The sequence below is a fragment of the Columba livia genome, chromosome 11 (genome assembly GCF_036013475.1).
Source record: "Columba livia isolate bColLiv1 breed racing homer chromosome 11, bColLiv1.pat.W.v2, whole genome shotgun sequence".
In the NCBI taxonomy this organism is placed as follows: domain Eukaryota; kingdom Metazoa; phylum Chordata; class Aves; order Columbiformes; family Columbidae; genus Columba; species Columba livia.
Genome location: NC_088612.1, coordinates 10,418,125 through 10,440,365, shown reverse-complemented (window position 1 = coordinate 10,440,365; position 22,241 = coordinate 10,418,125). Strand labels below are relative to the sequence as shown.

Below are 22,241 nucleotides of genomic sequence, written 5' to 3'. Positions count from 1 at the left end.
GTTTCCAACCCGATTTGGGAGGAGAGGGATTTCTATTCTGTGGGCAACACGAGGTGGGTTGTTCTTTTGCTTTTGTTTGTTTTTCCCCTGAAAGCAGGGTTCAGGGTTTGGTGTTTTCGGGGGGCGAGGCGCAGGCAAGGCTCCATGATCTCGAGTGTCTCCTCTTCCAGCCAAAATAATTCCATGATTCTGTGCCCCCCTCCCCTCAGCAGCACCCTGGCTGCGAGCACACGCGGGTGCCGGTGACCACACGGGGGTGCCCGTGCTGTTCACCTGCCGCCATTTGCTGCAGCCGGCGGGGAACAGGGTGCAGCTGCGGCTGTTCCAGGGGCTCAGGCCACTTTTGGGGGACAGCCCTGTCCCGGGGACCCTTGTGTGGGTCTGTGCCGCTCCTGTGAGAGATTACGGGATGCACATGTGTGGTGGGAGATGGGGGAGGCAGGCAGAGGTGCAGGGGTGTGGAGACCCTCTGTTGTCCCAAAATGTGGGATCATTACCTGCCCTGCAGACACCAATTCACACACCAGAAGCAAGCTGAGTTATATATTCATACATTTTAACTCTTAGCCCCTCCTAACGTCTTACACATATTTGTGCCTACTCAAAGTTCATTGGTCTAAACTTTTCTCATCTTGGTTTAAGAGGTACAGTAAACATAAAATCTTCTACAGGTGCTCCGTGAGTAGGGGTTTTCTCCTGGAGGCAGGTAGTCTTTGACGAGGAGGAGTGGTTTTGTATTAAAATTAGCATATAATGAGCATTTTTCACCAAAGTTCACAATATATCACTAGTCTTTGCCACATTTCTTGCTTTGTTACTATGTGCATATTCTTCAAGCTTTATCTTTGGGTTCGTCCTTCAAGTTCCTCTCATAAGTAACTGATTCCTGTTCCGTTTGAAACATATTCTTTTTTTCATCTTCTGGTTTGACCTTCTGTAAAATTCCATTAGACTTACCAGAGATGCCACCTCTGCTACTTTAGCAACATCCCTCGGTGGGCACAGCTGCACCAGAGCTGTCCCCAGGTCAGGGAGCAGCGGGGCTGAGCTGGCAGTTTCCATCTCATGGAAGCCACCACCAAGGGTCAGTGGCCAAACCCTGTGCTGGGGTGGGTGTCCAGCTGTGGGACCATGAGCAGGGACCGACCTGAGGAGCGGCTGAGGGACCTGGGGGGTTCAGCCTGGAGAACAGGAGCTGAGGGGAGACCTTCTGATCTCTGAACTGCCTGAAAGGAGCTTGGAGCCAGGGGGGGTCGGGCTCTGCTCCCCAGGAACAAGCGCCAGGACCAGAGGAAACAGCCTCAAGTTGCGTCAGGGGAGGTTGAGGTTGGATCTTGGGAACAATCTCTTCCCCAAAGGGCTGTCGGGCATTGGAACAGGCTGCCCAGGGCAGTGGTGGAGTCACCATCCCTGGAGGGGTTGAACAGATGCAGAGATGAGGTTCTCAGGGACATGGGGTGGTGCCAGGGCTGGGGGAACAGTTGGACTCTGATCTTGAGAGTCTCTTCTAACCAAAATGGTTCTATGATTCTAAGCCAGCTGTGAAATGGGGAGACAGACCCTAAACTCTTGAGCTATCACAGATTGTGTGTGGGTCTATGACTAGCTGCAGGTCTCAGAGTTTTGGATTTCTGTTTTGTTTTCCTTTTATTCAAATTTTTTTGTTTGCTTTTTTAGAGAAAACCCTCTCCAGTAGGAAAAGCAAACAGAAGGTCTGTCTGGATAAAGGGGAAGCCCTTCTTCTGTACAATAGCTCAGTGGGTAACACATTCTCCCTGAGGAATGGGGAAAGCCAGGTCTGATCCTCGCTACTGCCGGAGGGGAGATGCAAACCCTGCTCTGCACAAGACCCCAGAGAGGATCACAAACAGGAGGCCACATGCATGTCTGGTGCGGAGAGTTTTTCTTGCTCTTTCCTGTTATTTTAAATAATTAATTATTTGATGGAGCGGCGAGTGGAGAAGGCAGGTGTCCTGTCTCCCTGGAGAGCAGTCTTTGCACCCGGCGAGACGGAGTCTTGCTCTCTCTCGATGAATATTTAAGTGTCTTTAGACAAATTGGAAAGGCATCAGCAGAAATGACTGAGAAGGGCCACTGGGTACCCTGGGGGTTGTGGGCTGGGGAAACAGCCCTGAATAGGGCAGAGAATAATCCCTGTTTGTAGGCACATACTGGGAATCCCAGCCTTGGGTGGCACCTCTGGCTCTTGCTTGGTCTTTTGTTATGCTGGAAGAGATGCTTGGGTGGAAAGCTGTCTGGACTTAAACTCCCACTGCTAATGTCATTGTCTGCACCTCTTGCAGAGCTTGAATCAGCCGGGACTGACCACCTACAGCTCATCTGCTGCTTAATGCTGACCTCAGAAGAGAAGTAATGCAGATGCACTGAAAATTTGCATCTGTTTGTGGGCTTGGGTGTTTCCAGCGGGCAGAAAAAGGAGCAATGTAGGCAGTTCCTTCTGTCCTTACTGAATAGGTATGTGTTCACGGGTGGAAGGGACAAATCTGCTGATACTAAGTACAGAAAGCAGCAAGGATTTATTAACAATGCTGAACACTTGCCTAGCAATCCATTTATTGGCTATCAGACCTAAAAGAGCTTTTGGATTTTTCCACTAATGTTGTAGCATAATGAATGACTGGAAGGGGTGATAATTTGAGCTCTTTTTGCAATATATTCGTGCTATTGACCTCACCTCCAGAAAGGAGTTAAAGTCTTCGACTTTATTTCACTTGAAGAATAATTTTAGCTAACCCAACTACGTGCTCTTTTTCACTTAGAAGCCAAGATCACTGGGGTAGCATTTTGTGCTCTTACCTTGTATGCACAATTTTTATGTGTTAGTTTAGGATAATCATTATTTTCAATCTCCAGCTTTAAAAAAATCATGAGTCAGGCTGCTTAAATCCATGCCATTTTAAAATGTGCCTCTGTTTGCTCTCTGGTTTAGTTGTATACACTGTGATTTTAAAGTCAGTCAGATTTGTAGCTAGTCATGTAATGCAGCCCACAAACCAGTATGTGTTTATGCAGAAACAGTTGCTTACCCAAAGGTTTAACAAATTGGACTTTAATTTATAATCCTCCTTTGGAAACAAAACTGGAAGGTGACTCCTCCTGCCTGCAGCTGCCTGTATTCCAGGAAGCCAAGTCTCTCTGTCTCTGGATCTGCCCACAGCGGGGGAGCCTGGCTTGGGGAACAGCCTCCAGTCCTGGAGAATTGTCTTTTCTGGCATTGTCTTTCTGGCATATGCTGCCACAGTCAAGAAATGGAATATTGGATGGTAGAGGGGATGAGCATGTTCCTCTTTCAGTGCCGATGGACAGGTTTTACATGGGCAGGTGTCAGCAGCGCAACGTGCTGAGGTAGCACCCATGGGTTCCATGTGGCAGCACCCAAACCAGATCCCTTTGGAGCTGTGGGACGTGTCTGCCATTGATGCAGTGAAGAATTGTATATTTGTGCTCCTTTATGTCCCCTGCTGTGGGTATGCAAGGGACAAACTGTACCAGCTCTGTGTCCTGGCTTGCAAACTGTGCTTCCATGGGTGTCCCATTAGAACGGAAGACACAGGAGAGCTCTGGCTATGTGGCTTCATGTGTGGCTCCATGTTATTTGTTTTTTGTCTGAGCCAGGCTTTTAGTTGTCCTGTAGACTCAGTTATTTTTGCTGCTTTCTTTTGATAACTGTTGCTGTGACATGCTGTGGAGCCAAAACTCCTCTGGGGAACATCCCAGCAACGCACACAAACATCAGCCCTGTACCTTCTAACAGTCAACATATGAAGCTTTCAGAAACCCTGGACACCTAACGGGACTCACAGACCCACTCTAGAAGCCTGAGAAGGGATCCAGCACCTTCCTCAAAGGCCGTATTCATTTCCTTGCGAGGCTTCCACAGAGGAACAGCTTGTTAGAGGGACCTGTGGAGCTTGGAAGCTTTGCCAGTCATAATTCAGGCCTAAATCTGAAGTTAAATATTTAGTTAAACAGAGACTGTCTGATGACTGGATTAAAGACAGACAGCATCTGAGTGAGCTCGACACTTCAGGTTTTTGCCAGTGTGTGTTTCACAAGCCTATAATTCCATTTTTCCTGCCTTCCCAGGCTCTGCTCATTCTGTGTAGTGTTCAGACAATGCAGAAGGAGGGATTTCAGCAGAGCTGCTGCTCCTAGCTCAGGAATCAGCCTGTATCACAAAATTATGTCCTCTGTCAAGGCTTAGGAATAATCCAGTATTATGGGATTGGGTGGAAATCACTGAAGGTTTTGTTTATTTCTTTGTTTTTAAGGAAAAGTCTCAAGGAAGCCAGAAAATGTCAGAGAGTGGGTGAGTGAGTCTTTCCCAGCAAGATGCTGCTGTGTTGGGTTGGCACAGGTGGTTCAATCCAATTTAACAGCAACTGGAAGTTTCAGCCGGTGGTTTTGAACTTCCCTCTCCCATCGCTCTCACTTCCCAAAGCCCATAGGCCTTTAAATCCCTTGGAAAAATAAATGGGCTTAAGCTTCAATGTGGCTTTGAAAGAGAAGCTTACACTCAATTAGCACTGTGTTCCTGAGGATCAGGTCATGGCTGCTGATCCCTGACCTTCACATAGAGCTCACTGACACGGGTTCACCACATCTTCCATCTCAGTCTGTTCTCCTCTCAGCTGCAGAGAGCTGGGCTGACATCCATCCTGCAGGAACACGAGAAGCAAAAAAAATACCAGCTGAGTATCGTTTGTACCTGAATGACATCTTAGAAAAATACTGTATGGAGGGGAAATTTGTTTTATCTGCGCAGGAGGTCTGCAGGAGCCCATTGTGTTCAAACTCTCTTAATGCTTGAATCCTAGGTTTGGCCAGTAACTGGGAGATTTCTGGTGTGACAACCTCTGTCTGGCAGTGATGATAAGGTCACAGTGGTCATCTTGGCCTTACTTGGAACCATATGCTTTGCTGGAAGAGTGGAGACTGGTCTTTCAAACCAGGAATATAAGAATAATGCGCTCTTAAAACACCTACTACGTGAAGGAAAGCAAATGTAGCAGGGAAGGATCTAAAGGTCAGAAAACATTTTTTTTTCCTGAATTTGAGAAGAAAAATGGTGCCACAGAGCTGAGGTTGAATGCAATGTTTAGCTGAGCAAGCATTCAGTTATGGGAGGTGGGAACGGCTGCATTATGTAAACCAAGTGATAATCGGTCACTGAATCCTAATCCCCTTGCTGCCATGCCTGCAGGCAATGTTTTTATTCTCATTTTCTTGCATGTGTAAAAAGAGGGAGGATCCTCTGCATCCTGGGCCTCTGAGGACTGTCTGGCTCCTAAAGGCAATCGCTTCGCTGCCTTTTTCAGGACAAAAGTGCAGCTGAAATGTAGGATTTTTATAACCATAAACCTGAAGCGCTGAAACCTACTGCCACAGGCACAGCCCTGAGCTGCTCTTATGTCATGCTGTAGGACTCAGTGCAAAATTTGAAGGGACACCAACAAAAATCTTGTGTTTGAGCATTTAATAAAAGCGAAGTGGAAGCAAAGGGTTCTCTGAGCCCACGGAAAACCATGGAGTGCAGCAGGAGCAGGGAAACACACGGTCAGGAGGCAGCAGTGCAGCTTTGGAAGCCTTTAATTTCTCAGCAATTTTCTTCCAGAGCCTGAAACATCTGTCTCTGCCTCCAGCCACATGCAAGTGCACCGAAAAAAGAGTTTTGTTCCAAGCCTAATGAGTAATTTCATGGTCTTGGAATGGGCGGCAGGGGAAGGGGGCTGGGCCAGCAGCCGGAGTCATATGCTTTACAAGGAGCTCTGTTGGTGTCAAATCACAGCCTGATGACTTTTATTTTATTGCAGCCCACCAGGCTTCCCTTTAAAGTCTGCTGCTAGCATTGCTGGTGATCAGTGCGGAAACAGCTGCTACACGGACCTCTGCCTTCCTGGGGCTTCCTCACTTTTGGGCACAACAAGCAACATGGAAAATAGTGACATCAGTGGAGAAGAGGCGGGGGAGCTCAGCTGGGCGTCAGTGCCGCTCTGTTCGTGGAGAGAGCGTATGTGAAGGCAAAAAGCTCTTTTTCTGTCCTGCTTCTGGCTTCAGTTTCCTGTGCTCTTAGGAGCAATGAGGGAACAACCAACCCAGACGTGTGATCACATTGCTTGAGTGTCTAGCGGATGATGCTGAGATGTGGTGATGCACTAGAACAGATATAGAAGGAGCTGATCCAAATTGTAGCTGGTCTCAGCAGATGTTTACAAAGCACAAAGCCCAATTTTCTCTTGGAGAGGGGCAGGGTTATCTGTGGAGCCTGATAATCTGTACAGAGCACAGGAAACAGAAAGCAGATGTTGTCATATGTTTATCAGATGTTTCCACCGCAGGGTCTTCCTTTGGGACAGGCTTGCAGACCCCAAGACCTGGTGCAGGACTCACACAGCTCTGTGGATGCACCATGCTGTGTTTATCTAGGGCAGAAGAATATACTGAGCTTTTCTTCCACCTGCCCAGGTTCTCCTGGTCTGGAGAAAAAGTTTCTATACACTCACTGTGACTCATCTATAAAGCCTGACTCATTTTCATGCTGTTACTCATAGAAAGGGAAAGCCAGATGGCAACTAGTCTGTGCCTGTAGACACCTGTAATTGTGCAGCTTTCTGCTGTTAATCTCTGGATGAGTTTCTGTTTATCGGCACTAACATGCTTATCCTGCTGAAGCTTTTAATACTTCTATTCTACAGAGAAAGAGTGATTAGAAAGTCAAGTTTTCTATCCTTAAAGCTAAGAGGAAGTGTGCTGAATCTCCATGGCTGCTTGTGGAGTTCGCAAAATGGGACTGTTTCAAGGAGACACTTCACAGGGGTAGCAACGGGCTGGGACCAGATGGAACGACCACCAGGCAGAGCTGGGAATGGCTGAAGAGTTACAGCAGCTCCTGAGCTGAGCTCTGTGGTCTGGAGGGAGCTGCTACTGGTCTTGCCTTCCAAAGGTGCTCAGTGCCAGCAGGTCCTGCGATGATGGTTTGTTGGTGACCAGAAATCTCTCTCACTAGCTCTGGGCTTCTGTGCCATGCCTTGAGTCCCCACTGTAGTATAAGGACTGTAGACGGCTGCCTGGGGTTCTGATGGCTGCTAATCCTCAGGGCAAGGGATGGTGGTTTATGTTTGTGCAAGTATTTTTTGCACTGCCAGCTCAGGAGTCTGCTCCCTTGAGACCTGGCTGTTGTTCGCTTGCACATATTTTCTCCGATCATCAGTTTGCGGGGAAACGCTGGGTCCTGGTTCCTCCTCTTAGAGCGCAATGGGTGGGTGATTCTGCATAAGAGACCGCGTGAGCATGAGTCAGATTTGAAAACCTCACCCAAGATCTGCACAGGAAGGCTTTAGCTGGGAGGTGGGAACTGGTGCCTACTGCTACAGCTGGGCCTAACCCAGCTTTTCCCATTTCAGCCTCATTCCACATAAAAACTGCAGTGCAAACCTCCAGGTGGGTGGGCTGTCCAGAGGACAAGGAGGGATCTTGGGCCTGGGGCTGTGTTTGAGTTAAGGTAGTTTCCTCTGGGTGATGGGCAGCTGAGGTTTGAGTCACCGGTCTAAGTCTTACAAAGCGGGGCTTGGCCTCAAACCTGGTTCTCCCTTCTCAGCACTGTCTGCTGCTGGACAAGAGGCTGGTCCAGGATTCTGCTCTCTCATCATTCTCCTTGATTCCATCTAAAGAGCTTTGATCAGAATTGTTTCATGGACTCTCAAACGAAAAGCTGAGGGTTTCAGTTATTTTCAGGTGGAAAAATATTTAATTGGAAAAAATCCTGTGTGGCCTTGGTATGCTTTCAGCTGGCATCTTGCCCACTCCTCGCTGAAAATATTGCTGATTTTTAGTGCAATTGCTTGTTGTGAGGCTGGTTTCTTTGGTTGCAATCCCTCACTGAGGTTTCTTTTTACCTTGACCGGATGATGGGAGTTGGCCTCTTGTTACATGGCACTGAGGTGACATTCCAGGGCTGCCTGCATGTCATGATGTCCTTCTCGGGAGAGCACAGCTCAGAGGATAGAGCTCCTGTAGCATTTAAGGAGCAGCCACCTGCCCTGCTGCTCCCAGCTCTTTGCTGTTAATCCTCACCACTGCCCCCAGCTCTGGCAGCTGGTTTTATCATGACAATGTCGTTATCCTTTTAAGGGAAAATTTCCTCCGGGAGCCAGCCCTCAATTACCTCCTGCTCCAGTGCCTTCTTGTTGGAGATGGCCAGTAACAGCTGAGTTACAGCCATAGAAATGCAATCGAGCACCTACCTGGTCAAAAAAAAAATTAAGCTCTGTTGGCCTCTGTTGTTTGCTGGTGATGGCTGTGTCTAGAAATTTGGGTCAAAACCCGAAGGGCTGGCTCCCTTCGTTAGTGCGTTTGTGTAGAACCGATCTGTGCACATTACGTCTTCAAACTGAGATGCTATTGCCATGGTATTAATGGGGTTGTGTGCAGATACCGTGTTGTTCCCTAAAGTCCGTTGCAAGATTCAGGAGCTCTGGGTAATACAAGCCTGGCAATAATCAGCCAACCCAAGTGTCTGCTTAATGCCAGGAAACTGGGGTAGGCAGTGGCTGCATTTCAATTTGCTGTTATTCACTGGGGTGAATGGGAAGGGTCCTCCAAGGATCCTGATCTGGAGGCTGAAAAATTCCTTCTGTTCTGCTGACAGGTCCTGTAGTCTACGGGGGCGATGCCTGACAGGACATCTCTGGCGCAACAAGAACAGGAGCGTGTGGAGCTGTAGAGAACAGCCTGAGCTCTTGCTGCTCCACAGGAACAGTGGCTTTGGCTGCAAACCTCCCCAAATTTACATCTCTTGTGTTGAGCGCTGAAAATAGTTTGATTCCAAATGAGCTGCTGACCACAAGAGCATGAGACTCTTAAATGCAAACTTGTCACAGGAACAAGACCAGAATCCTTAAAGAACTTGTAGGGACTTCTTCTTTTGACATGTGTAAGTTTCCTGTGATTGTCAGAGAAAATAGCATTTATTTTTCTCTGGGCAATAACAGATGCAATTAAAAAAAAAAAAAAACAACAAACCCCAAACCTTGTACCTGTGGAGGTGCTGTTGCCTTGAGCCACAACAAATGGACCACAGCCTGTGGTATGACTGGACCATCTGAGGATGAAATGATGCTTCTTGGAGGAAACAGTCACCGAGGAGCCAGGCTGGACCCCTGTGCCCCATTTTGAGGACTCAAATGCACAGGAATCCTATTCTACCTGTCCAGAAATGAACTGAAAAATCTTTCCCATCTCCTCAGCCTTCTCAAAGCTTTGAATTCTCTTCCCCTACCTAGAGCAAGGAAAAAAAATTGAAAACTTCTGTAAGCAGACAGGAAGCAATCCCATGAGCTCCATCAAAATATGTAATCTCATACTTTAAAAATCTCTTTGGGTAAATTACCTAAAAAATTGTAAATTTACCAAAGTGTTGAAATCGTGTTTTCATGCTGCAGAGCAAAACTGTCCCCTTTTTGAAATGTGACATTTTCAAATATTTTTGTACATTTTTTTAAACCAAGACACTTCCAAATCTGTACTTCCCTGTTAACAACTTTGGGTTGCTGTTTTGCCCTTAAAAAATGTTTTACCAGAAATTTTCTCCCCAGCAATTCCCGTGAGGCCCTGATTCCACCCTTAGAGGTGGGCGGTTTAGAACCCGCCTGGATAGAAAGGCAGAAGAGTGGCTAAGCTGAGAGCAATCCTGTCATTCCAATACATAACCATTGTTTGAACCGATGACCTTTCAGAAGTTCATTAGTTCTTGGCAGTCGAAAACAAGAGGAATTTATTTGCCTCCTTCAGGAAATTCAACCCATACTGTTGAAAATTCAGTGTTGCTCCAGAGGAAAAGCTGATCAGTGGCTGGGTTGCTTGGACGAGAAGGTTATCCACATGCTGGGGACTGGCACCGGAGACTGTAAGTTCGAATTTATATCTCCTGTCATTGCCCATATCACATCTGATCATGTTTTTTTTTCTTGGAGCTTCATTTCCCCTTCACCACTGTTTTTGCAAAGACGTACAATCCATAAAGAACTGGGCAGTGCTTTGCTGTCATGGTGATGTGGTCTAAACAAACCCAGAGTATTTCACCCATATTTCAAAACTGACTTCTTGTTGCAAATGAAATAGTAGAGGAACTTGCAGTTTTGTCTGCACGGATCCTCGCCCAGTTAGTCATGCTGGCTTGCAGCTGACTCTTGGAGTTCTTCTAGAGTTTTATCAATTTCAGTGATAAATATCTCAGTGCGCAGTGGTGTGCTAGATAACTTGCATCTAAAACTGATTATCATTTCTCCTTTAAGAAGCATTTCTTTCTGTGCAAGGTAGGTTTCTTCAAAAGGAAAAATAAAAATTCCTCCAAAACTACAATGCACTAAGGTAGGATTTCTTCATCATTTCCTTGCACTTTATGTTTTACAACCTCTGAACTGCCCAGCAGGAGATGTGAGGGCTGAGCCTCCAGCTGCTCTCTGAAGTGAAACTGGTGGGACTGGGTCTCTGGTACCCAGGAGGGGATGGAAAACACACCTCACATTGACCTCAGACAGCAGGATTGCTGCTGAGAATAACATTGTTCATGTTTTGTAAATCACGTCGGTGGTTGTCACAGGAATATTGCGAGTTGCTTAGCCATGAGGTAAAGCACTAGAAGAACAGAGTGACTGAAATTCCTGGAATAAATTAAGCACTGGCTTTCTGAAGCATGTGAACTCACATAGCACAACAAAACAGGGATCTCCATTCTCCAAACATGGTGGGTATCTTCTGTGCTTGCAAATTTTCCAACTCTTTAGCTGGAAAGGGGAAATCCTGGAGAGCTCCACTGTCAATGACTCATCTTTGAGATAAAACACATTTTTTTAATAGCAAGTATAACTAGTCATCAGAGTAAACTAGCCAATGCTGTAGTAAAGCCTTTGGCACCCTGGGCCTGGATGATCTCTTTCTGCACTTTTTCAGTTGCAAATCACTGAGTTTTGTGGCATCACTGGATGGAGCTTAGACCCTCCATTTTCTGTTTCAGATTATACAACAACACAATGTCCTTGAACCAGTAATCCGTGACTACCCATCGAATTAAAAGCAGGCAAATGTTTCATATGCAACTACTATGTGTATTTGCCTGTATAGGTTTTTTCAAATCATGTCTCACATAGTGCTAGACACTTCCCTTCCTTACCAACATCAATTTAAGGCCAAAATAGCATGTGTTGTCTGTTTTCTTAGTGTGAGAGGAAAAGATTACCTTTCTCTGCAGTATGCCCATAGAAATCAACCCTATGTCTTGGAGATTCCTTTGAGGGACAGCCCCCTTCTCAGCAAGGGGCTAAAGAGTTTGCTGAGCACAATTTTTTATCCAAATAAAGCCAAGTTTGTGCGATAGGATGGTACATATATTTGCACTCTTTTTCCCTGCTTCCTCATAACTTTTGAACCTACTGACCAGTCTCTACCCAGTTTTTGCAGAAGGGAAGCGGTCACTGTGATACCAGCTTATCATCCTGTAGCTTACTGGCATCTGGGCAGAGGAACGAGGCTCTGGTGTCACTCACCACAAAGGGGATGACTTCTGAGCGAGCTCAACATTTTGTAGACACCAGAGAGTCCACATGAAGGTATTAAGGGCAGCCCAGACAGCATTGCTGGAGCCTGCACTTGATGAGGTGCCTGCGGGGAGTGAGCATGCTTCCCAGTGCTTTTCAGAAGGACCAGGAGCGGATCCTGGCTGTGGTTGTGCTTTCTGGCCAGGGCAGCCGAGCACGGGTGACTCGGAACTGCTCAGCTCCAGCTTGGTGCCAGCCGCAGCCCCCAGCGTTTCTCCTTCCTCTGAGTTTGTGGTTAGCACAGTGTTTAGCTTACCCCAGCGTGACCACAGCCCGCGCAACGCGCCCTCCTCCGCAGCAAAGACTCAGTCCTGGTGGCTCTTCTTTCCTCCTGTTTAGGACAAACGGCTCTTAAACAGCTGATATTTAGAAAGAGGTTTTATTGCCAAATTTCAAAGCTCTTTTACAAGCAGGAGACGAAGTGCTGCCTTTCCATGGGCTGCAGCAGCTGCTTTTCAGATAGTCACTCACACTTGCTTGCTTGCAAACTCACTTCCTTCCTGTCACAGACATAACCTGGTGGCACAGCCCCAGACACAAACCAACACCCCAGCACTCCATGCCCAGGGGGTTTTCAGGCACAAATAAACCAGCCTTAGTGCAGCCAGAAATTAGATATAAGTTTAAATGTAAGTTTAAAGGAAGATTTAAAAAAAAAAAAGTGCATGGTGGCAGGATGTACGCTGAAGATGGGAGCTGCGGTATAAGGTCAGAGCAGCCCAGGACCCTGTTTCTGACACTGCCATTTTCAGAGGAGCTTATAAATCACCCCAGAAAGCAGATGCAGGAGAATCCACTCTCCAGCCCTAGGGAGGACCTGGCTCATGACCGGAATGAGCAGAACAAGTGGGAAAACTGCCAAAGGAACATGGTACATTTTTTCCTGCAAAGCCTAGGTGAATCAGGCTTACAGCCGGCCTAGACATTTTAAGATGAAACTACTAACCCTATTAGAAGAAATAGTTAAAAAGTCTCTAACATAGCGTTTTCAGCAGTAGAGTTACTGGGTGCTATGAAGATTCCATTTAAGTTATACCTATTTACAAGACATAATACAAATTTAGTAAGTTCTGTTAGTACAGCAAATACAGTAATTAGCTGCAGCTTGTAAAATGATTTAACTTGCTCATTTCCTAACAGATAGAGAGTTTTTTTTATCTGTTCAGATTCCTACTGATGGGTATTTAGTAAAATGTCAGACATTTATTCATCAGAATATTCAGTATAATATAAAAATATACAGTAAATATAAGCACATCCTGTAGGTTTGGCTGTAACAGATAGGGATATCTGGGTATTTTCATCAGTGCTTTGCTAAATGGGTATCCACAGAACACAATAAAACACCCATAAGAGCAAAAGCATTTGTTTATTAATTAGGGGACTGAACTATCCCATAAGCTGCTTTAATTCCCCTGGGTTTTCAGTTCCAGGCTTTGATTTGCCCATCCTGGAGTTCAGAACTGGCTTCAGCTTTGGGATATGAACCTGTACCCAGAGTTTGCCCTGGTTTGTGTGTCTTTCTGTTCACAGAAACTGCTTTTTCCCCATCTAATTTATCTCTCGTAATAGAATTGCATCTTGCAAAAGCCTGCTTCCTCTCTGAAGCTGATGTCCCTCAACTTCCAGTGCACACCAGGTTCTGACAGCTCACATTCATACCACACAGTGTTCGGTAAACAAAAGTGCACATGCAGAAAAATACATTTAGATAGCAAATAGGCACTGAGTATTTTGTGTGTTATTAGCCCTTCTCCTAAGTGTGTCTGGAAAGGCAAATAAAACCCATGGTTCACATTGAATTGACAGCAGCAAATGACACAGATCCAGAGTTTGTTCCAGGCTACGTGCCTGGGAGTGGGCTTAGGACATAGGAATCTTTTTGTCTCAAAGCAAAGCTTTTTGGCACCTGAGCCCTGAGTGTTTGACTGTGTAGAACTTCCCACGTGAGAGAACAACAACTGAATTCCCATGTGATGTCTATGGCTGTCTTGAGAAGGGGACAGAACATTGAAAACCAGGCTTCTTTAGTCAAAAGAGGCAGTTCTAGTCACTACCTGCCTTGGTGACTCCAGGTGGTCAAAAACAGGGTGTTTGGAAGCCCAAAGCCAATATTTCTATGCTCAGACCTGAAGTACCACTGCCCAGCCTAAGAAGAGGCTCAGATAAAGCTTTACTGCTATGGGGAGGTGTTTGCAGCTCATTGCAGCCTGTGGAACCTGGGAAATTATAACAGAAAGACTAGAAGGAAAAGAAATGGGTGAGCTAAGAGGGCCGTGCTGGTAAAAGAGAGAAAAGAACTTAGGTAGCGTGTCACTCCTTAAAACCAGATTGGGAAAATTGCCTTTTCCGTGCTTCCAGAGCCTGGGTCCAGCAAAGGAGAAGCCCTTTGGGCTGTCATACAATTCTCCTCAGAGCAAATACAGAGATCAGGGGAGGGGAAGCAGCTCAGGTACAGGGCTATACAGGAGTGGTGTAAATACATGATTTTATCACAGCCATAATCACTAAAGATCACGGGAACTGTGGTTGCTTTCAACAGGTGGGCTGGGAAGCTGTGGGAATTGTCCCAGAGCCTTCTGCAGTGCCTTCTTCAGACCCTTCTGTAGCAATGTGTTTTTTATTTTAATGTATGTAAGCCACTTGGGACCAGCCCCAAAGTTGTGCGTGCAAAATGCCTTTCCCTCCATGTGCTCCGGTTAGAGACGTCTGTGCCAAACCCCAACTCTCGTGCTCGCCAGGACACAGCAGGTAGAGACGTGATAAATAGGAAGAGGGATCCCATCCAGACCCGCTGCCCAATGTGTGTGCTCCTGCCAGTTAATGTCCCAAACCAACAGGGACGAGCCCACAGCTAAGGGAACACGCATCCCTAAAGGTTCTTCACGACAGTGCTCCCAGGAAGCTCCTGGAGATCTCCTGGAGACAAGTTCTCCAAATGTCTGGCTAATTGTTCCCAGCGATGATGAGGGGATTCAGAGTTACTAGATAGGTATGGTCCTCCATAATAAATGTGAAAGAAACTCTTTCAATGGCCAAGTATAACTTGCTCTCTTCCTTAATTTCCCTATTAATAAAATAGGAACAATTAATACTTGCCTGGCAATGATGCATTGAGACTCGCGTTCACTTAGACAGTGCTTAGGACACCTAAAGCTCTGCAGATCCAGACTCAGAACAGCCCTCATGCAGCTGCTCCAGATCTGGGGACACTACTTGTAGTCAGGAGTTGGCCGGTTTTATTTGCCTCCATGTGAGGTCACTTTTGAACTGTGGATGTGGTTTTATGAGTATTTTTGGAGAAGGTTAAACCATTTATCTTGACATTCCTAGATGTCACTGGCCCAGGTGGTCTGGGAAACCTTGCCAGCAAGTGAACAAACACTGACTATGGTTAGCCTTGAATGATTTAACTGGGAAAACCAGATAGGTGCCAGTGCAATCTGGTATCTGCTTGCCTGTAAATACAGATAGACAGGGGCTTTTGCTACAATAGCCATTCTGCTCCTTTCAAAAATCTGGCTTGGTTTGATTACCAGTAATTTTTAAGGCCTGATCCATCAAAAGGACTTTGGACTGAGTCCTTGGAGAGCATTCACATTTTTGAAACTGTTCAATGTCCTGTAACCTTCTGCTGTGCTAAGAGGATTAAAACCGGACTGGTATGTACAGCATGAAGAAAGAGAGAAAGACGCAATAACTGAAAGCTCACTTCTGTCCCATAAACATGGTGTGCACAGCAAAACACCACCTTTTAAACACTGGCCTAGCAATGGTACAAATCATAAATGGCAAATGTTTAGCTTTGATTTTGAGAAAGAAGTCTCTTTGAAGAGTATGTCAGGGAGCACTTCTCCTATAAAGAGTCACTAGATCCTTTTGCTTTTCTTTCTGTTTCTGTGTTGCTTCTTTTTTCAGTTCCCCAAGACCTTTAATTTCTTGCAAAACTTGTGTAGCTTGCCGAAGTTGTTCTACTGCCTCATTGAGCAATGTCTCTGCCATCACTGGGGGCCCATTCCCTTCCTGGGCCTGTTCCAACCCTTCACGTAAAACCTTCTGCAGAAGTTTTTCTGTCTTTTCCCTTTCATTAGCAACTTTCTCCTCCATTTTAGCTAAGCAGTGATGGGAATCCTTGGGGAAACCTTGGCTTGGAAGTGCTCTCTGTGTATTTTTGGAATCAGACAGCAAGTCTCCCAGAGAAGAACTGCGAAGTTTAAGAGCTGAAGTGTTTTCTACAGATGCTTTCTTCTCAATAGTTGCCTTTACACTCTCGTGGCCTGTTTCTGTGGCTAAGGGAGTCTCTGTCTCTTCTGCTGAACTTTGCTGTTCCTTCTCGGCAGAGGTTCTCCCATTTCCTTCTTCAGTTTCAGCTGTTGGGGATGTGGACTCTGCCAGCTCACTGGCTGTGATCCCATTCACCGTGGGCTTGGAACTGCCAGACTCCAGGTCATCCCAAGCCCCAGCATCCAGCTCACCATGGCTGGAGTTCATCGTGGCCAGAATTTTTTCAGACAGAACCTTAGGAGGAGGAACAGGAGGCTTTGTAACATCTGCAGTGGCAACCTCAGCAAGGTTGTCTTTGCTACCGTCTCCTGACGATTTCAAGTCTTCTGTGGTTTTACGTTCAGGGACTGGTTGGTCCCAAGCAACTTTTAGCTTGTCTGGCACACTCTTAGGAAGAGGAATTGAAGGTTTTGTTGTGCCACGGTTGCTGTCCTCAGTGAGGTTCTCTCTGTTCTCCTCGCTTGGTGCTTGAGATCCTTCCACATTCTCCTCTGGGCTTACAGAGTCCTCTTCCTTGGCATTTACATTGTCCTTTGATGCTATGCCTTCCTTCAGCTTCTTATCTGGAGGCAATGGAGGAGACAGAGGTTTTTTATGTTCCTGGTCAGGAACATTGTTCTCTGCGTCTTGGTTTTCTTTTGTGCCAGTGGGTTTTGTAGGAGGCATAGGTGGCTTTGGAGTCTCTTTCTGAGGTGGTGCATTGTCGCTTTCACTGGTGGTGGAATCAAAGTTTGGTGGTCCATTGTCCACTATATCCAGATCTAGTCGCAGGATACCATCCGATGTAGACTTCGCAGCCTGAAATGCAAGAGAGAACTTTCTCAATATCTATCTGATCATCAATCTTGTGCTCTATCCTTTGACTTCAAACTAAAATGCAAGGCTCGCAACCAGCATGGCAAACAAGGGATTGCAGCTTCACACATCCACCTCGTTTGTACTTCAATATGTTGAAAATGCAAGAAAAACTGACTGATAACAAAAGTGATGCTCTTAAGAGCAGCTTTTTTTGTAGCTCAAGAGCTTGAGGTTCTTCCCCACAGCATCACCATCCCCCTGCATAGCCCCGCTCTTCCCCAGACCAACACGTTCTGTAAATATCACGAGCGTTTTGGTTGCTGAGTTATTTTCTGCCTGATAGTGCAGAAACTTGCACAAGAATATCAAAGGCAATAACCATAAGCAGTCAAGAATTAGGAAAAAAGCACAAGAACTTATTTTAATACTTCATTTGAGAAGAACATCTCAAAGCCTCTTCCACAATAACCTTGTTTCTTAGTTTTTCTGTTGTTGCTGAGTGGTCAGCTGTTATATTTTAATTCTTCATCCTGTGGTAGCTGGATCCCTCTACTTTCTTCATTTACAGCGTGCCAAACAAAAGCACGCCCGCCTTCTGCTTTCGGGACTGTCATATTTTTACTTGAACACAGAAAAGGAGTTGATCTTTAGATCCCTTGGCCAGGGATACTATTGTAATACCACTGCCTTGTGCTTGCTTCCTCCAACCCAACATCATCCGTGTCTTCCTGGGGCCAAGCCACAGCTGGTTAAACCTCCTTCAAACCACAGACTTTGTACAAATCACTCTAGTAGGGTTTGGTTTTCTTTTTTTCCTAAAAAGGATGGACTTAGTAAAGTCATTGCAGTGTGTAAACTCAGTACCCCACAGGGAGAAACTGAGTGACAGTTCCTGTGTGATGAACCCAAAACCACACAATGGCAGAGCTGCAGACAGGGCCAGGCTCTTGCACTGCAGGGAGTTTAGTTAAAGTCTCTCTTTGCCTTTCCAGCCCATCAGAGAAATGGAGACAAGCTGAATCCTGGCAGCTTGGCCCTGCCCCATCCTCACCTGGCTTGCTTTGACACCGAAAATCATAATTCATCCCATTTCCTTCATGATATGGCAGCCAGCAGCCGTGATACACATCTTTCTGCAGGCTCTTTCCCTCCCTTTCCCCTCATTCCTGCTTCTGAATTTGTAAGCCAGTTTCCCCTGAATTTGGCTGAAGGTGAGAGGTCTTACAGGTATGAACCTCGGAGGTATCTCATGAAAATAGTCAGCTGGTCAGAAAGAACTTTTTAATGCCTAGGGAAGGGCTTCCTACCTTACCAAACCTGTATTAGGCAACAGAGAATCAACATTTCATTGCCGCTGTGACTTTTGTCATGTTTTCTTCTGTGGTTTTCTGGAGGAGTGGATGGGAATCTATGATTCATTCCCATGCATTTCTCTAGAAGAGACACTCTCCTTAAAGTTCTATGCAAAGTAAAAGTCTTGGGGCATCTTATTTTCTGCATCTGAGTGCTGTGCAGACACATAAGTCAGAGTTTTGGAAGTTTGAAGGAGGTTTGATTTTAAAAACTTCCTTGGTTGAGATTAATGCTCTGCTAAAATATCTATCTGTCTGTGGAAAGTTTTTCGTAAATCACAGGAATCAAACATTAGTTAAGAACCTCTCCCACAGAAATGAACCACAAGTTTATTTTGTGGTGGTTTTTCTTTCTTTTTCTTTTTTTAAGTGACAGATCTAGAAAATCAGTTAAGAGTAGACTGGCTAGTCCATAAAACTGCCTGAGAAAATAATGTATTCAGTTTCAGACCTAAGAAAGGGCTTATGAGCTTGAAGGCTTGTCTGCTTTTTCCAGTTAGCTTAATAAAAAATACAGCTTCTCCCCATAGACCATGTGGTTCTTCTACTTTCAGACCACTGTGGCTACCAAATCATCCCTTCTTAGAAAATAAATTTAGGACCTTCGGTCTCTTCTGATTAAAGTGAAACCGTAATGGCTCTCAGCAGATGGTGAAGCAGCTCGTGAGTTATAGGAAACTGAATATATCATAATGTGTTGCAGCACCTACAGATCTATGGGAATCTGGAGCTTCGGTAGAGAGAAGCTGGTGCAGTCGTTCCTGAAGGAAGCTGTTTCCCTCGTCAGCTTTCTCTGGGATCTCTGTACCTGGGCTTTTCCCTGGGGTTTTGCAGCTCCTGGTGCTCCCAGCTGGGGAGGTGACTCACCCCAGGGCTTGCACCTACCTCCTTGAGGTGACTTCTCGTGGGCGGCCGGCGGCCCTGGGTCATTTTCACCCTGTCCCGAGTTACGTGGTCCAAGGAAAGGCTCTCGTCTACTTTCACCTTTAACAGGGGAAAGAACAAAGGAAGAGGGTCATTAATTTCTGAGGATTTATCTGTAAAGTTCTCACAGTCACACGTGAAGGGATGTGGCATTTGGACCCAGGAGTGTTCTTGAATATTTCCCTTCTACAGTCTTTGCCTCAGACCTTAGTTACAGCCTGCCTGCAAAACCCAGCATGTGTGATGGATATTTAAGGTATATCTGTCCTACAAGGAGCTGTGTTTATCTAACTCCAAAGCAAAGCATCAGACCTTCAGAGGTTTGCGATCACTGACCTCCCCTCTCCCTAAAGGGAAGGAAGGACACAAGGCAGCATTGTTGTCCTCACTGTAGCCTGGGTTCGGACCAGCTCCTGCACATGGCAAAGCACGGCACTGAAATTGCTGTTGCCATCTTAGAGGTGAAAGCTCATTAATAACCATGACCCGACTGTGAACTGTATCAGCAGCGCTTCATTACAGACCTTTCCTGCAACAGCTCTAATGACTGCAGGATGCTGAAGGGAAGGTGTGAGCAGTGACCTGGATTAATCGCAACTCTGGCTGAATTAACACCTTTATTGCCTGGAATCAGATGACAAATCTGCGTCCCACACGTGGGGAGGGAGGTCCCAGCCCCCTGGCAGGTAATTTTTGCACTGGCTCTGTGACTGCCCACCCACGCATGCTGCTGTGGCCAAGGGCTGGAGTCTGTGCCACGTAGAGAAGAGCAACAGTGACCAGGGATGGCAAAATGTCAGCATGTCCTTGGTTTGCTGGTCACAAGTTTGTATAATAGGAAAGCTGGTGAGGGTGAAATAGGGATTTAAAAGGAACAAAATGGATCCCAATCCCCAGCTGAGATGGTAGAGTGGTTTTACAGCTCTTTCAGTGGAGAACAGCTAATCCAAGCCAGCTGAGTGCTTGACCCATTAGCTTGTGCCTGGCCTGTGCAGAAATACTTTAAATCTGTGGTCTGATCCTTACTGGAATGAAGGAGAATTAGAGGCTGGCACCCTCTGAGAAGCTGTGTCCTCAGAAGGAGGATAACCCCAGGGCAGGGAGGTGACCCGAGATCCCACCTTGCTGTGCTGCCCCGGGGCTGTACAGAGTTCCCTGACCACCTCAGAGCCGCCATGGGGTCACAACAGCAAGGGCTGAGCACCACTGCATTACAGGACATCACACCTCCCACCCACCAAAACGTGAGAGCAAACCCAGCTGCTAAGCTCTCTGCTGCTGGGTTTTATCTTCCTGGGTTGCTGCTGGTTCCAGCTGGTCCCTTTAATTCCATGTCCCGCTTCCCACTCGCTCCAAGGGCCTGAGGAACCGCTACACACCCCGCTACCAGTAAAAACCTGACACTGAGTGACATTTGCCTTGGCAAAAAAAGAAGAATTTCGCAGCTTCTCCTCCTGCTTTTGCCCACTGCTGAATAAAAGCAAAGCCCAAGCTCTCAGAGTTCACATCTCTAGCTCTGTATCTGCAGCGCTTAACCCTCCTCTCAAAACTTTTACTCATTGCTTCAGTTTCTTTTGCAAAACAGAACTTGCCAATTGCTTCGTCCCCTCGTTACCCTGTGCGTTACTTCCTGAGTCATTCCCGTGATGGTGGTTTTGCGAACTTCCTTTCAGTTACTGAAACCACTGCAGAACAGATACCGCTCCCTTGGTTTAGGTCAGGGCTGATTTACAACCTGACGGGGCGCAGGGTGAGGTTAGGCTCTTGGATGTGCAATTTTCATCCTTGAAGAATTTGGGAGCACAGGTGTGCTGGGGCCAGCTGAGAGGCAGCAGGTTTGGCTGGGGCCATGGAGTAACTTTCCACCAGACTTCTCTCCAGACTGCAGGCGGAATAGCTGGTGGCCTGAGTCACTTCAGATTTTTCCAGTCTTGAAGACTGGGATATGTCCTAACCAAATACCTCCATTTCCAGGTGGGGAATGTGGGAAGACGGGTCTCTCCAGGCTGCAGCCTGAGCTCTGCACCGCTCTGTTATGGAACAGCTCTGGGAGGACAGGCTGAGAGAGTTGGGGTGTTCAGCCTGGAGAAGAGAAGCTCCAGGGAGACCTTATTGCAGCATTTCTGTATTTAAAAGGGGCCAAGAAGAAAGATGGGGACAGACTTTTAGCAGGGCCTGTTGCGATAGGACAGGGGGTGATGGTTTTAAACTAAAGGAGGAGAGATTCAGGCCAGACATGAGGAAGAAATTGTTGTCCCTGAGGGTGGTGAGAGCCTGGCCCAGGTCACCCAGGTGGTGGATGCCCCATCCCTGAAGACATCCCAGGCCAGGCTGGACGGGGCTCTGAGCAACCTGAGCTGGTGAAGATGTCCCTGCTCATGGCAGGGGTGGCACTGGGGGAGCTGGGAAGGTCCCTTCCAACCCAAACTATTCTATGATTCTAACTCAGCGTCACAGCTGCTTTTCTGCACCAGCCACTTCCATCCAGAGATGGGAACACTCCTGCATTTGCTGATCCCAAACCCACTGAAGCCACCAGACCATCTCACAGTGACTTTGGTGAGCTCTTGTGTCCCATGGGCCTCTTGGTGAGATGTCAGCTCTTAGCAGCACAGACCATCCTTTCGGCACATCATCTACTCAACCAGCTGCCCCTGCCTCCCTGCATCTAAGCCCCGCCAGGAGAGAGGGAAAAGCGGCAAGACACAGGATGGTGCAAAGGGATTTTAACATGTTCTACTATCTTGGGCTGGGAATTGAAGTGGCTGAAAGCTCCCAGCCTGTGGGGATGTGACCTGGTTTGCCTTAAATATCACCTTTTTTTTTCCTTCGACCATGGCTGGCATGCAGGAAGGACAGGGAACACGGGGGCTTGGGCAAATTCTGCTTTTAGCTAAAAAAGCAGCAGGTATGAACTGACACAGAAATATGGTAGTTTGGAAACTGTTCCTCTTACCTCATCAAATACTTTGTTTTTTCCTCTATTGATCCCTTCATTAAGAGCTTTTATCCACGATTCCTTTTCTTCCAAAGTTGGAGCTTGAAATTTGATATCATGAACCTGCAAGAGCAGAGAGAGAATTTTGCCCAGGCATTCTTTGTCAGGAACAGAGAGCTAGCTCTATGCTCTCTATCACTTCAGTTTCTATATAACATCCTGTTCCAGCCTGTGTTTAAACTACAGATTCCTTTGCGCTTTGGCAAGTACTTCACTTCATAGCTCCCATGAACAGGATTTTGTTATGCTCGACAGCTTGTTGCTGTAGTT

General features: G+C 46.5%; 1 protein-coding gene and 1 long non-coding RNA gene across 2 annotated transcripts in view; one reads left to right on the top strand and one right to left on the bottom strand.

The window, feature by feature from the left end:
- The first annotated feature begins 4,694 nt into the window (after positions 1-4,694).
- LOC110355356 (uncharacterized) lies at positions 4,695-10,374 on the top strand. The gene is made up of 3 exons (XR_002407985.2): positions 4,695-5,047; positions 5,835-6,031; positions 8,669-10,374. It is a non-coding gene; the product is annotated as an uncharacterized LOC110355356 (long non-coding RNA).
- Positions 10,375-11,978: 1,604 nt separating this feature from the next.
- Positions 11,979-22,241, bottom strand: part of PLEKHO2 (pleckstrin homology domain containing O2) — a 28,937-nt gene continuing 18,674 nt past the window's right edge. Inside the window, exons 4-6 of the mRNA XM_005513408.4 lie at positions 21,930-22,034; positions 18,935-19,033; positions 11,979-16,697 (exon numbers count right to left, since the gene is read on the bottom strand). Coding sequence (XP_005513465.2) covers positions 15,456-16,697; positions 18,935-19,033; positions 21,930-22,034 — 1,446 coding nt within the window. The 3' untranslated portion in view covers positions 11,979-15,455. The remainder of the gene's footprint in view (positions 16,698-18,934; positions 19,034-21,929; positions 22,035-22,241) is intronic.